Source organism: Pelmatolapia mariae, linkage group LG7, assembly GCF_036321145.2.
Source record: "Pelmatolapia mariae isolate MD_Pm_ZW linkage group LG7, Pm_UMD_F_2, whole genome shotgun sequence".
In the NCBI taxonomy this organism is placed as follows: Eukaryota; Metazoa; Chordata; class Actinopteri; order Cichliformes; family Cichlidae; genus Pelmatolapia; species Pelmatolapia mariae.
Genome location: NC_086233.1, coordinates 5,158,616 through 5,174,561, shown reverse-complemented (window position 1 = coordinate 5,174,561; position 15,946 = coordinate 5,158,616). Strand labels below are relative to the sequence as shown.

General features: G+C 43.2%; 1 protein-coding gene across 2 annotated transcripts in view; it reads right to left on the bottom strand.

Annotated features, from left to right (window-relative positions):
• wwp2 (WW domain containing E3 ubiquitin protein ligase 2) overlaps positions 1–15,946 on the bottom strand; it is a 60,890-nt gene that overhangs the window by 4,326 nt on the left and 40,618 nt on the right. Inside the window, exons 11-18 of one of the 2 annotated variants that reach the window (XM_063477632.1) lie at positions 10,756–10,810; positions 9,358–9,439; positions 7,624–7,752; positions 6,374–6,452; positions 4,765–4,836; positions 4,372–4,460; positions 2,449–2,608; positions 859–992 (exon numbers count right to left, since the gene is read on the bottom strand). In XM_063477632.1, coding sequence (XP_063333702.1) covers positions 859–992; positions 2,449–2,608; positions 4,372–4,460; positions 4,765–4,836; positions 6,374–6,452; positions 7,624–7,752; positions 9,358–9,439; positions 10,756–10,810 — 800 coding nt within the window. The remainder of the gene's footprint in view (positions 1–858; positions 993–2,448; positions 2,609–4,371; positions 4,461–4,764; positions 4,837–6,373; positions 6,453–7,623; positions 7,753–9,357; positions 9,440–10,755; positions 10,811–15,946) is intronic. The other variant, XM_063477633.1, reaches the window with a different exon arrangement.

Here is a 15,946-nt window from a genome sequence, read left to right as displayed (position 1 = left end):
CAAAAACTGCAATTTGGCCCACTGGATACCTTTGGAAAATGTAAAGGCAGGCATGAATTTTTTACCTGTATTTTCCTGCTGATAGTCATTATCACTCAAAGTAGCAACAGATAAACATGCTTCTGTTCACCATGTTTAGAAATGTATCTTAATAAAATTAAATAAAAGTGGCTGTGAATCAACAAAAACTTCATGTTTTACAGATACAGGACAGGCTGGGCAGCTGTCAGAACCTTTTCTGTAATTTTACACATTTATCGTGTAGAGAAACTGAGACGTATTGTTGAAATTGCACTTCCTAATCTCATATTAAGACATCTCAGGGATTAAATTTGTACTTAAACTTCTTTACACTGACAGAAATACGAGTTTCACTCGTTCAGTCAACTTCAGATCAAAGTGGGCTGTATGTGGCCCTCGATGTAAAATGACCTTGACATCTCTGATTTAGAGTATAAACCTCACATTAGGTGGTGGTCTGATAAATTTTATAGTCTGTCCAGCTGAGGGCGCTCCTACTCCACTGTTTGTGATCAGCACTGTCAGCAGCACATGTAACAGAGCAGCATCTCAGAGTCTTATCAGCTAAGCTTTTAGCTAGTTTGTCAACTAAAAGTCATTTAACAATTACTTGATAAATCAATATGGTTTGGGAGGCATTTTTAAGACTTTCAGACTTCCTGCATCCAGTTTTCTGTTGTTTGGATATAACTGGATTAGTATGACCTATTCACCTGGACTCCTATTGTCCATTTCTTTTATTAGTTAAAACACTAACTCACATGCCAACCTCTACCCTTGTGAGCATAAGGTGGCCAGAGAGCACAGATTCAGAGGAATCATAACTGCATTACTTACTTGACCCACATGATGGAGTTATAAAACTCCGGATCTATGGACTCCAGGTCTTTGAGAGTGGGTTTCTTGTCCAGCATTCGCTTGTAGAAAGGAAGCGTGAAGCCGGTGTCGATGAACTTTCCGTGATACAAAGCCTGCAGGGAGGATTTATTACATTAGAAACCACAATAAGGGACGCCACCTGGTGTTCACCGCTCACATTTCATAAAATGTAATTGGGTTAGGCTGATGATACAGCAAGTTTGAGTTCCTGGATGTAATAAAGCAGAGACGGAGGGAGGTTATTTTTGGCCTGCTGTAATTCTGCGATATTAGTGTTTTTTTATGGACTCTGGTTGCACATGTTTCAAATTAACGCCCGACAAATTACACATATTTTCATCTCGGACGCGCGCCATGCTGATGATTCACACGGGGGCCGGTTTGAGCTCATTCAAGTGTTAGAAACGCTTTAACAGCCAATCACACTTGCAGAAAAAATGAATGGGGCTTTTATTTCTGAAATCACTGCAGCCACTTTTGCTGAAATTATTTCTGAGCGCACAAGAACAACGCAAATCATTAAGACTCAGACGTGGACATAAACATGTGCAGCGACCACAAACGGCCCCAAACCACATCTTAATCTTTCCTTTGTGTGTGTGTGTGTGTGTGTTTTCAGAGAGAGCACACTCAGTCAGACGGAGCTGTTTAATGTTAAAAACCCTGTGAGAGTTCAGAGCTACGATGAGCCAAGAACAACACAGACGCTCACTGACTCAGTCACAGACTATTCTGTCCTGCTGACCCTGACCGACCGTGTGCCCACCGCATCTGTGCAGGCAGAGCAGAGGGTGACCGAAGTGAGAGCAAAGCAGGTAAGGAAAAGACATGAGAAATAAAGTCAGAGAGGCTTTGGGAGCTGGGAGTGGGTAGAGACAACGATCTTTGTGAGGAAAGTCAGCAATGTGCAGTTTAGGGCTAAATATAGGCAGCTGCTGCCGGGTGTGGGCTGGGTGCGGCAGTGAAGTCATGGTGTGGGTGAGGGGTGGGGTAGCAGATGGAGGGGAGGGTGTCGGCTTTGGGACCTACAAATTTTTTTGAGTTGACCCCAGAAAGCTGTGCATGAATGCTTCAAACAACTTCAAAACGAAACCTGCTCTGAGCGAGAGCTTTCCCGACTTCCTCAGTCGCGGCTGACAGCCTGTGGAATGACTTTTATGTGACGCACTTTCAGGAAAAATCCAAAATATGTGATATCTGTTCTAAACAGTGAGCAAAACTAGCTAACCAAAGATTAGAAATGCAGTCCTCTAATCACAAAGGTTAGTTAAACACACAAAGCCTACATACGTGTGGTAAAATCCATTTTCTAATTATTTTTGCTGCTAAAGTAACAATATTACTATGCTCTATCGTGTTGCAATATTGAAACACGATAGAGGAATGTCTCCCAACGTGAGCGTCGCTTCAGTTTATTAAACTGAGGTTTCACTTTAAAAGAAACACATCTGGATACAATGTTGCCGTCTGTGGTGATCAAGAGAAAAAAAATGGCTCAGATGTAACAAAAGAACTGTGTTTTTTTTGTGCGATTTCAATCTAGCTCACCATAGCGATGAAGCGACCGATGAAGCGAAAGTACGTGAGGTGGTCGGGGTTTATGGAGGATGCTGGGTTGATCTGCAGACAGTAGTTGTTCTTGCCAGCATACTCAAACAGGCAGTACATGGGATTCAGGACTTCATGGGACAGCAGGAAGAACCACTCCCTGTGGAAGAAGAGAAGAGGAGGTGAATGCACTAGAGGAAGACATGAGGCTGTCATCCTGCAGGGACCTAACAGTAACATACAACACTGAAATTTAACACCTCAAAACTATAATTTTATTTAAAAAAAAACAAACCAAAACACATTCTATACTAGCTGTACAGTCAATAGAAGAGAACATGATCACAGGGAGTTTATAAGAAAAGCAGGAAAATGAAAAAGCATTTCTCCCACATGAGAACGAGGTGCTTTTTTTCATTGGCAGCATATAATTACGACATTTATCATCCTAAACTTCCAGCGTCTTCATTTTTCACTCATTTGCTGCTTTTAATCTTCTTGTCAGAAAGACAGGAACCAATTACAAGGTGTTGCCAAGCTCAACTCTAAAATTACTGCCAAACATAAAGACCACTGGCACGGCTTAATATTGATGTCCTGTAGACACGATGATTTCTTTAAGCTCATCGATGCCTCATGTAAATCAAACAGAAGACCAAATAAGGTTGGAGTTTAATTCTGTTTATTCTGCTGATCCTTAACATGATGTTCATTTCTGATAATGGGTCTCGCTGACCACTTATTAATCTAAATCAACTCTTTTAGCTGAAAAAGAAGATTTTTCTTTTGACTCTGAAGTGGTTTAGATGGGAATAGAAAGTACATTTATAGTTATGAACACATCCTACAAGCCAAATCTGACACATGAATTACATGAAGACAAAACATATAACATTTAGGATAAATACAGCCAGGTAGAACTAAATAAAAAGACACAAACAGACTGTGGAAGGATGCACGTTAGAGAGAATGAGGGCCCCCTCCACCAGCTGCAGCACCAGAACCAAGCACTCCCAAGGCCCCTGCCCTCTCCCCTTTGGGAATATTAGGGAGGAGGGTGTATGGACTGACGGACGCAGACACCTCCCAACATCCCGTCCGTGGTTCTACCCTGTGGTAGAACAGCATGATGTCACCTACCATAGGGTAAAACCACTGACGTGACACCGGAGACAGAGACACAATGCAAAACCAAAGAGAACAAAATGAGGAAAAATAACAACATGTACAGAGAGGAAGACCTGAGTGACAGCAGACGCAGCGGGCAGCATGGACACGTGTGATGGACGGATGGAGAGATGGAGGAGGACAGCAATGTTGTGAGAGAGAGAGCAACATGTAACCCAACACTATCACACAAGTCTGCACTTCTAGAAGGCAGAAAAGGCTGTTTTATATCAAAATGATGTTGCTGTAACAATTTCAGACAAAAACAACAGATTAAAATCTGCGACATCATGTTACTGCATCTACAGGCTGGAAAGACACACATCGGTATCACTGTGTCTAGGTTTAGGCATCATAACGGTGACAACGCTACCACCATCAGGTCAGGATGGAAACTGTAACGATGCCCTATCTTGCAGGAAATTGACCTCAAAAACTTTACTTACAAAAAAATTGTAGAGGACAATTTTTAAAATAAAACAATGAAGCTGGAGGAAGCACAATGCAGAAAACAAAGATTTTCAGAGAATTGCAAGTTTTGAAAAGCAGTCATTTAAACACCACTGGTTTTTTTGTTGGTTTTTATCCAACAGGAAGCTGGTGCAAAGATCGAGAAGCAACAGGAACAGATGAAATACGCCATCACCAACATTAAAAACCCCTGGATTACATAACAAGCTTAACAAACCCATATAAAATGACAGAATTTGAAGATGTAAAGAGAAGCTGCAGGAAAGAGTTTGAGGCTGCTCTCACCTGGCGATGCCACCGTAGTCCAGCCCCTCCTCCCCTCTCATAATAATGTAGAGCCGGCGACGAAGATCATATGGCTTCACGTTCATGATCTGATGACAAAGCACGTTATTTAGACGTTGATGGTGTCCAAGAAATGGCCTCACTTTGAGCCATTCCTAGACTCGCTTCTAAAGTAACTAAATGATTCTCCTGATACAAGAAACTCTTTCAAATTAAAAGCCCTCAAAAAATTCACCACACAGAAACCTTTTATTCCTTATCATAGTGTTTTCCTATATAACATAAAGCACCAATGCAAAGCAGAGATAAGATAAGATGTAGTTATTAAATGTTACCATTATGTAAACTAGAAGAACAAAGAAAAATAACCAGTGTGTTTCATCCGTCTCTGACCTGCTGAAACGAGTCTTCAAACAGCGTCTGTCTGGACACGGAGATCTTCACGTGGCTGGGTAAGGCATTAGACTGCACATTACAAAAAGAAAAAAGAACACCACCATCAAGTCAAGAAGAAAACCTTGGGACATTTCTGTAATCTCAATCCTAATCCCTTTCTACAATTCACATGTGTCAGCATTTAAAACAGGTACAGAGTTTACAGAGCACGTCACCACCGCTTGATCTGTACCATCTCATTACTGATGTTTCTCTTTTTATGCGTCTCAGCCTGCTGGGTGTGAAGTACGGAGGATAAAAAGGGGCAAAAAGTGAAGAACACTATGGCTCACAGACACACATACAGAGACTCCTACATTTATTATTCAAAGTGCCTAAAACAGGAGGAAATTACTTTACTTTGTAGTACATTCATCTGGAGAAATAAACCTAATTTGCATGGACACCACTGCTGTTGGATTCATACAGAATCCAGATTCAACTTTTAAAGATTTTTAACAAAATGGCAAATACATTTAAAATAAAGCTACGGCATCTTCATCAAATTTTCTTGGGTATGAATCAGAACACTGAGATTAAATGAAGATTGACAGGACAGATGGGAAGAGTTTGATGCTGGAGCACACCAACTAACTCCAGTTCATCCAGGGGGCTTAAATAGAAGCTAGTAATAAGATTTTTCCAGACACCATAAATATAAACAAACTGGTAACGATGCCTACATATGCAACCTGAGATTTTCTCTTTTTTTGAGACGGTATCTGAAGCTCTCTGTGGATCCATGGATGCCTCCCCCTCTAAGACCTCCCCGTAACCACAATGACATCATGTGGTCCAAAGGCTTAGCTCAGTCTGAGTTCAGTCACAGTGGAAATGTCACTTGACAGATATAAAGCGCTTGCCAATCAGTTTGGTTTGGTTCACATGCCGCTAACATGTGAATGCTCCTAAAGTCGTGTCTACTACAAAATAAAAGCCTACTGAAAGTCCAACTTTGCGTTAATAACGTCAAAGACTCGAAGATTTCATATGAGGCTAAAACCAAAAAAATCTTTCCTTTTTGAAATACTCTCTAATTCTGAACGTGCACTCTGTTCTCCTGTTTAAAGGCTTGCAACAGTAAACAGCTGCGCTTCTATGATGGTAATGACTGAAAATGGCAGCACTCCAACGGCACAAACTGACATTTTTCCCTTATTATCAGGATCTCACAGGTTTTCTTTCTACAGTTTTAGAATGTGCACAAGGGGATGTAGCCTTCAACTCCCAATCAGTCTAATCGGTCTATGCAATAATGCTTGTGATGTGTAAAATGATAGAGTTTCTCTCTAGTTTGGCCCTATACTGCTGTAGCTCATGAGGAAAGGTGTGCAGTTTTAATAAAGAAAATGATGTTTTGTCTTGAGTTTATGTAGAGAGGAAATAACTGCCTGAAAACCAAGTCGTCCAGAAAACTGAAAATATATTTTTTGGCCACACTTTTCCAGTCTTAGAGTGAATTATGCTTTTTTTTTTCCTTCTCCGGGTGAACAGATCCAGACTGCAATAATCAAGGTGAGCAAAGTGGGGAGTTTTATTGTGGCTACAGAGTCTATTTAACACTTACATGGCACAGGAAACGGAACTGGTGGTATTTCCACCTGAAGCTGCGGTCGTAAGCGCCTGGTGAACCGCCCTGCCGTGACCTGCGCGCGCGCACACACACAGACACACACACACACACACAGAAAACAGAGAAAGTTGGTCAATTTTACAAGTTTCAACAGAACTCTAAAGGTCAGCTGACCAACAGAAACTTGGCGTCCTCTTTTGAGGAATACTTAATTTGCATCAGCTCTACAGCCCTCGAGTGTCTGAGTCTCAAAGACAGAGGTGAGCCTGGCCCTGCAGCTGTGTTAGTATAAGCTCCACCAACCCACTGTATGTGCATGCACACGCGCGCACACACACACACACACACACACACACACACACACACACACACACACACACACACACACACACACACACAGTGGATATCTGCCTTGTCAGCAGCACACAGGCTGAGAAGCAGAAGTAGAGTAAGACAGATGATTTGGGGGGGAGTGAAGAAGAAGGAGGCCTCTAATGCGTCGGGTCTGTGCTTGCCGAGCTGCCAGGCACATCTCGGTTTGGGTTAGGAAATGGCGACCGCAGCAGTAGAGCGCTGGCCGCGGACACACACTCCTGCAGGATCCAGTGTAAGAAAACAGTGAAGGAGGCCTCTGTGAAATAGCAGCCTAAAAATACGTGCAAATATCTGCATGAAAAGCAGCTCGCCGATGCACACACACACACACACACACACGTCTTCAGCACTGACCACACAAGCAAATACACACTTGCATGCAGAAACACAGAAAAGCACAAACACCCACACAGATGCCAGCGCAGTCTGCAGTGGATGTGTTGTCGCACATCTGCACATTCTCCTGACTTCTGTGGTGGGATTTGAGACTGCTTAAAGGCAAAGCAAACACTCACAGGCTGAGGGGAAGAGCAGTGTGTCTGTGTGTGTGTGTGTGTGTGTGTGAGTTTTCTGAGATCATCTGTGACACTGATTCTCTCTGACTCAAAGAAATATTCAAAACAGGAGAGAAAGGAAAGGTAATGGATAAAAAGGAACAGCAAAGATGATGGGAGTTTAGAAAAAAGATTATTTTCAGGTTTTCACCAAACGAGCGGATTGTTTGACTTAATATTTTCAATGCAGTTATGTCAGGCCGAGGCAAAAATCACTTAAATATTTTGGAGAAAGTGTCGAATGATCATTTAATTAGGAAGTCTTTGCCTCGGCCTGTGACAGCTTTGGGAGGAAAGGGCTGAGAGAATATTTACCCTGACTCAAACCCAGGTCGAGGGTCTTTAAAGGTGGTGGTGCGCGAGTTGTGGTCCACGAAATATCGGACTCCCTCGGCGGTGTACTTCATCTCCCAGCCCGGGGGCAGGGGGTGCTCCTTGATCATCCTGCAACAGGGGAGAGGGCAGTGAGCGCGGTCCCGGCTCGAGGGGCCCCGTCTCGGGGGATGAAACTGACATACCTTCCCCTGCCAACCCGTGCTGCTAAAAACCAGAAAGCCTGCGCCGGCGTGCCACAGTGGAGTTTACCTCCTATGAGCATGGCAATGGTAGGTTTGATTATTCAGGTGGCTTCAAACCACAAGAACGCTTAGAGGACACAGAAGCAACATGTTTGGCTGTAAGGTGAAAAGCAGTTTTCTTTCCCTGATGCTTTAGTCTCTGAGCAACTCTGTGTTTTCTAAAACTCTAAACTTTTGTCACGGTCAAGGTTGCGTTTAAGTTAAAGTTTAGCACCCCGTGTTTAAAAAATACAAAGTGTATTTTTATATTTATTCAATACGATATTTGATTGATCTTTTATTTAGTTGTGAAATGGTTTCAACTTTACACAGACACAAATACACACACAAACATGCACACACACACTTATTAAGGAGTGCAACGATACTGACAGAAAACATGATAATTTAAAATTAAATCTGGATGTATAAATGGTGTCAGCAGTGCACATGTGATAATAATCTGAGTAATTGTTCTTTTTGTATGCTTTTGTGTAGTTCTGACTGAGTCTCTCACTAAATCCATGCACTCCAACGCATTATCGCCACTTTTTTTTTTTTTTTTTTACATGCTCTATATTTTTTATCGCAATAAATTTCATAGCAGTCGCCCTGATCTACCTGTGAATTCTGTTTCCTTTCTATTGTGTTCCCGGATGCTAGGCTAGCACAGTGGCATCACCACCTCACAGTAAGAGGTGACGATGCTAATACAGCTTTGTAATAGATTCCTGTCTTAAAAAGTGCTATATAAATAAACTTTACCTACTTACTAAGAAGTGCCTGCTTTTAAATCTGTCTGTTGTCCGAGGAATTTGCCGAAATGCAGAGGAGGAACAGCATTTTTCACTTTTCAAACCATTTTGGATGAAAATTAAGAAGAAGAACACAGCTTTTCACCTTTTCGTAAACGTTGTCTTTTTAACGTGTTTTTGCTGGGCGTGTATTGGCTAGCCTGAAAATTTGAATCAAAGACTCTATAAAAGGGTAAGGGGAAAATAATCAGTTGGCTGCATGCTAAAAAATGAATAATTTACAAGAAGAAAATCATGCTTTTAGGATTCTAGAAAAGATCTAGAATGGCAACAAAGGTTTATCTAACACACTGAGGAGAACAACTGCATCTCCAGAAGAAGATGCAAAGAAGGCTCAAACTCTGAAATGTCAGCGGGTCAACTAGTATGGGTGAGACGAGAGGAAAATCAGGAAAGTGAGCGAGATGACCAACGGCGCATCAGACCTGTGTCCAACATAATGTGAGGTAAAGCTGCTTTTTTTTTACTTATGTCAGGCTGTGAAATAAATGTTCCTCTTGGGGATAATACTCTACTCGTGTTTATATCATAATGTAGATGAGTCACTGTGTTGTCATACTAAACTGTGCATGACTACCACGTCTTGAGTATGAGCAAACACCCAAAGCGGCACGCCACCTAACAAGCAGGCCAACACATGCACGCACACAGAGATATTTTCCAGCTCACTGTCTCACCCTTGGGTCCGAGGATCATCCCACTGCGTCGTCCGTGTGTTGTGGTTGACAAAATACACCCTGCCATTGTCCTGACGCTTCTCTGTGGAGACAAATGGGGCAGAAGGAGCATGCTCAGTGGGCTCAGAGGTTCTTGGAAAACTCCACACTCGACGGGATCAGAGGGATCACCTGACCGAGAGGAGAAGAAGAAAAAAATCTCGCCGCTATGAGAGAAAAGCAGCGAGTCTTTGTGGCATTTCGCTGTGGCGTGATCCAAATACCTCACCGGGGTAAAGCAAAATATGTGTTTGTGTATGTGTGTGTGTGTGTCTCAGAGTGACCACAGACATACAGCAGAGAGTGTACACTGGTGCCCCATCCTCCTCCTCCCGCCGCTGGTCTGACATCTTTTTCTCATTAACAGGAGTGTGTGGAGGGTTCAGAAACAGTAGTGCTCACATTGCAACTCCTACTCACTCCACCCCCCACTTTACTATAACCACCCCACTTGCCACTTTCCCTTCTTTTCTCCTCCATCTCCCATCTTTCTCTTTTTCAAATCGGAGCAACCGCAGATGAAAAAAAAAAAAAAAAAAAAAAAAAGAGCGCGCCCAAGAAGTGAATCAGAGCCAGCGATGTAATTGAGGTTTTGAGGTACCGCAACATGTTGAAAAGGCATCACGGGCAGAAAGCGGGGGATTTTTTTTCTTGATTTTTGGAGAGAACACGGCTGTGATGAAGTCTGTGAAAATGTTGGCGGGCCGGGAGCTGCCAGCAGCGTTCGTTTATGAATGAATGTGCGGGAAACGATTCGCCGTGGCTCCGGTTACATTGCTCTTTTGGGGCAACAGTGAAGAGCCCCATCAATAACGCGGCCCTCTGTAATTTGTGGATTTCAGAGCAAAAGGAAAGTGTACAGTGATAAATGAGTAGAGCGCTGAAAAGAAACCATGAGACACTTTATCCAGCTTTTCTACACGGGAATGAAAATCACCATCAGTGGAGGGATTTATCAATCAATTAACAGCTGACTGGCTCACAGGTCAGTGTTTCAGGACAAATGTAATAGCCACAGAACCAGAAGAAAGGTTTAAAATCTCCAAAAATGTGCTTTGAGATCTGTAAAAGGGAGGGGAAATTTCACCATGCAGCTACTGTTTTGCAACACCTCCACCTAACAGCTGCACGCACATAAGGAAAGTGCATATTGAACCATTAAATCGAAGGTTCACGTCAGGTGGTTTAGGTGTCGCCAAACCTACCTGCAGGACCGGTGAGGGAGGCAGAATCAATCTTTTCAAACAGGCTGTAAATCTAGCACACCTGGAGACGATTTTAGAATATTCTCGTCTTTGCCTGGAGTTTGTTAACAGTCGCAGAAGTGTGTGTATGTGTGCGTGCGTTAGAGAAACTCACCCCATCCAGGAGGCAGCGGGCCCAGAGGGTCATTTTCCACAGGAGCACCGGACGGCTGAGGGGGGGAACACAGAGAGAAAACAAATCCGGTTAGGACACCTTTAAGTGTCTCCTCTCACAGCTTGCTTTTGCTCCGGTTTTCTCTCGGTCCTCGTCGCCACCATCGCAAAAAAGTCGTGGAAAACAAAAACACACAACATGTCGTGAATAAACCAATCAGAGCTCAGGTGGGTGAAGAAAAACTGAGAAAAACTCATACAGGTGCTCCTAACCGTCGCAACCAAGTCTCTGCTCGACCTCCCTCCCTCGTGATATCTGTGGCTAAGTGAGGTGTATGTGTGGGTTAAGGGGAGAAAAGGTGGATGAGGACGGGGTAGTGGGGTAGCTCCTCTCTGCTGCAGCACTGAGGGGCGACTGAGAGAGCTGGCCAGCCGGCGGCTCGTATGCCTTCCAAAAACTACACGCTCGGTAGGAGGATAAAACAACAACGCTGTTCCAATGAGCTCACTGGCTGGATGCAAGCCCCACCCCCCCACCAGCTTCCCGCTCACCTCCTCCCTACCCCACCCAGAGGTCCTCCTCCTCCTCCACCACCGCCTCCTTTCTCTCGCTCTCTTCTAGCGCTGCTGTGAAAGTAGGCAGGGAAGTGCGATGTCTGAGGGAACTGAGGGAACATTCATGCTTGTTCCAGACTGGACACCACCCACCTCCCTGGCCCCCACCCACCCCACGCCTGACAAAAGGCACCTTTATTCACCCTGGGCCTGGAAACCACTGTGGGGTTTACTCAGCCTGTACTCATACACACACATACACACTGAAAATGACAAAAAAAAAAAAACATGTGTGCGCCATGGTGTGGAAAGTTTGTCCATGGCAAACAGTCAGTCAGTGTATGTTCTTATGGGGGAATACACACACACACAAACATACAGGAATATATTAGCATGAGTGGAAAAGCAGCTGAAAAGATGCTTGTTAGGAGTTAGCAGAAGATTTTTATCAAAAGGGACGATTTAGGTGTGTCGCAAGCAGCTTCAACAACATTCCCTGCACCACCAAGCAGAGTGCTCCTCATTCTCATGACAACATGTTGTGGTGCTGCTGTAAATAAAAACGCTGCTATTTAGCCATAAAAAGCTCCGCTTGGGAGAACCCCCCCCCGAAATCAATTAGAAAAACTTTTAGGCGGATTCACGACTTTTCTGAAGGACAGCTGATCGACACTCTGCCAAACTTGTTGGGTGTGTTGCTGAGGACATGAGTACGTGCAGTGCCATGAGGTCCACTGTCATATTTTGGGTAAAAACACTTTTGCGTTTCTGCTCCAACATGTGTGGAGAGATGACACACAAGCCAGGGACTGTATATAAAAGATGGACGCGGCGACTTTATACAGGTTGAAGCCTTAATGTTAGCATTTTGCTCGCTCCTTTGGAGCCAGAAGTTGTTATATTTGCATGATTCTAAGTTAACTGTGTGGGTGCTAATAAATGAACTACCATAAAAACAGAAGCACAAACCTCTTTAAGGTCTGTGCCAACTAGCAAGCCAACTAAAAAAAATGCTCCAGTTCCAATTATCGCAGTTGGGCAGCCCACTAGTTAATTACAGCCGCCACACCACTAACTTTACATCATCCCAGCACACAATAGTTATGAAGGTGACAAACTATCAATGATTTGGATTGTTTGGATTCAACCTCTTACCCCTAAGTTTAGTGATTATAATAGTGTGTCTTTTCTCTCAGTTCCCTGAACTTCAACCGGTCGCAGCAGATGGCTCCGCCCCTCCCTGAGTCTGCTCCTGTCGGAGGTTCTTCCTGTTAAAAGGGAGTTTTTCCTTCCTGCTGCCGCCAAGTGCAAATTGAACCGAATTAAATGTGGAGCCCGAGCCTAATTCTAACATGAAACCTCTCAACTCAAACATGATATTTGGTTTCCTGTGTCAAATGACTCAAATCACTCATTCATGTTTGGATGAGCAGTTCCTCAAAAACCTGCAACTGGACAGTTGTAGCTGCAATAAATAACCTAATTTACACTCTTACCAAACAGGCTGAGCACTGGTTTATTAAGGGGCGGGTTTAGACAGCACAGGTAGTCTTTGTTGTCTTCTGTTGGCTATGAAGGGAAGGTGAAAAAAGGCAAACCAGCATTTTCCAAATGAAAGCTGGTGAACCTTCAAAGATTTTTTTTCCACATGGACATACTGCACCACACAAGCAATGATTATTTCCTGAGTAACCATAAAGTGGTGTATTATCCACCGAATGTCAGCATCACCTTAAACACCATCCCGCCCCCCTCCCTCCAAAAAATGTGACTGTGCCCATTTAAAGAAGCTCTGTCATGGAAACAGTGAGGGAACTGGGATGGAAAGGACTGGGCCTGCTGGAGGAGCAAGAGTGGGCACATAGCAGGGTTAAAGGGTGTGTGTGTGTGTGTGTCTGTGTGTGTGTGTATGTTGTTCCCATCAACAGCCAATCTATGCCCCGGCGCCCCACCCTTATGGGTTTTCTGTGACTAAAAAAGGTAAAAGGAGAATATAATGATATAAAGACATGATGACTTCATCTTGGCTCTGACCATTCAGCTCTTCAGCAGCTTCCAGACGCAGTGAGGCTGGAGGGAAGAAAAGAAAAGGAGGCTGAGAAAACAAGGGAGGGGAGAGGAAGCGAGGGAAAAGCGGCGTGCTGGCACAAATGTGTGAAATAAAGGTTGGGTATTATGGACCTGGAAGAAATACGCCACAAAGGCCTCGTTCAAGGCCAGGCACCACAGGTGAAAATGGCAATTTCAGCTGGTTGCTTTTAACACTTCAGAGGCAGAGTTTAAAAAAAAACAAAAAACAAAAAAAACCCACACAAAAAAACCTGAAATGCTTTTGCACTGTGAAATCCTTCGTCACATTTCGGTTGCAAAGAGGACTTGTTGCTTGCTTTCCACATCTGCAGAGAGCAGAGAGGATGGTGTGTGCACAGCTGGAGACGGGAAAATCTGAGGTCAGGGAGTTCATGAGCCAGTCAACACTTTATCTGTGTGGGTCTTTGAAACTAACACATTCAAACATATTAATGGCTCATAATTGTCCAGTGTTTATGGCGCTGTGTGAATTTACAGCTGCAAACCTATATGAGATTTTTAAAGATACTTTTACAACCTTAAACTAAAAGTGATGATTAACCACTCTTTTTCTTGATGTACTGAAAGATTTTCGGATTGATTATAATGTAATTTTCTGTGTTATGTGATATATTAACAATATGCCAAAGAACATCTGACAGTGAAGTTAAAATGCTTAAAAAGAACTATAACATTTGAAGAGCAACACACTAAACTTGACTGACTTTTGAACATATTTTTGTCATTCTTTCCATGGTTAGGTGTAATAATGGGGCTAAACTGCCATGTTATCAATAACCTGCTGCTGGATATTGATATTTTTCAGACTCTATGACTCTGATCACACTCACTGCTCCATCACTCTTGGTGTTAATCAAATGAACAGAACCTACCGTATTGAAACAGGAAGAGACTCAGTGGGAGACAGCGAGGGAAAGCTCATCAGGAAACCTTAATAACTGACTAAAATGGAATTATAAACAAACAAACAAAGACATATGTCAAACATGTCCCAGGAGCCGGTTTTAAGCCCTCTGCCTTTCACTACCTCCTGATCCACACTGCCCACACTGTGGCTGAACAATCCACGGGAGGGCTGGCCTATGTGGCTCATTCAGGCTGAGGGCCCCAGAGGCTCGCCAACCAGCACCTGCCCCACCCCTGGATCCAGGGTAGGCCTCTGATAAACATGGTCCATTGTTTCAGAGGTCGCTTTGACCTTAGGCCAGCCCCTCACCCGGGACCAATCTGCCTTGGGAGACGCTACCAGGGGCAAAGTGACACCTGCTGGCATCACCAAAGCCCGCAAACTCCTTTAACACGATAAAGGCGTGATTCATGGAGGGATTCTCAGAGGTTCACAGAAGAGGTTCTACTCCTCCACATGGAAAAGAGCAAATTAAGGTGTTTTGGGTATGACCAAATAGAAGGAGACCTCAGAGTAGAGCCAGGACCCAGGCTTGGGACACTGGTGCCCCTGAAGAAGAGCTGAAGGAGGTGGCTAGGGACAGGGAGGTCTGGTAGTTTAGGTAGCTTAAACGGCTACTGCCCCGTGAAGCAGCCAAAAATGGACAAACATTTATACTTACTTGCTGCTCTTTTCCTTCTAAAGGATAGTCTTCAGTTCAATTCAGCTCTATTCTTATCGCACCAAATCACAGCACCAGTTGTCTCAAGGCACTTTATATTGTATGGTAAAGACCCTACAATAATAAACTGATACTGTGATGTATGGCAGACCACTGTCTGCATCGACAACACTTGAGGTGTTGTCGTTATTATAGGTAACAGATACAAACACGTTGTTGTCACTCTGTGATTTTAAATGGTGTACATAGTGTGGAAACTAATTATTTAAAATTTTCCCAAAAATATTTGAATGATTTTCTCAATTAATTGACTTTTAACTTGACTTAAATTCCAAAAATTATGAAGCATATTACACACTAACCTACTATAATGTCACATCTATTTGTGTTGTCTAGTCAAGTCTACAACCACATGTTAACTTCACAAATGATGAAGGAAAGCAGCAAAACAAGAAAGTTTCTGCTTGAAAGTGAAACACTGTTGCTGATGAACAAGTGATGTGAATAAGTGAAGAAGTGCATTACTTTATTACTTTTTATTACTAGTTCTAAACAATGTTGTCAAGCTGAGAAGACTTCTTTTTCTGAACGAGATTATTGGCCAAAATGTCTTTGGAAATTGCAAGGATACAGCACTAGCTCTTATGAAAACTGCCATGAGGGCTTAAAGACTCAATTTGACAGCACACAGTAAGTTCCTAATTGGTTTAAATCTTCTAATTTCCATGAATAAATTCACAATGATATAAAGACCAGCATGAGTGCAGTTTTATAGGCTCTGTTCATTGTTCCTTTCCTGTTATAAAAGTGCTCTATGACGAACTGAGTGTAAACAGAAGTCGACGTCACATCCAGTCATGTGGACTGTGTGAGTTTTCTGTTCAAGTGATAAAACACAGGGCTGATTCAGGTAAAGCTGTTAAGGAGTCCTTGTTGCAGCCAGAATGGGCCAAAAGTTAGAGGGCAAGGGGGAAACGA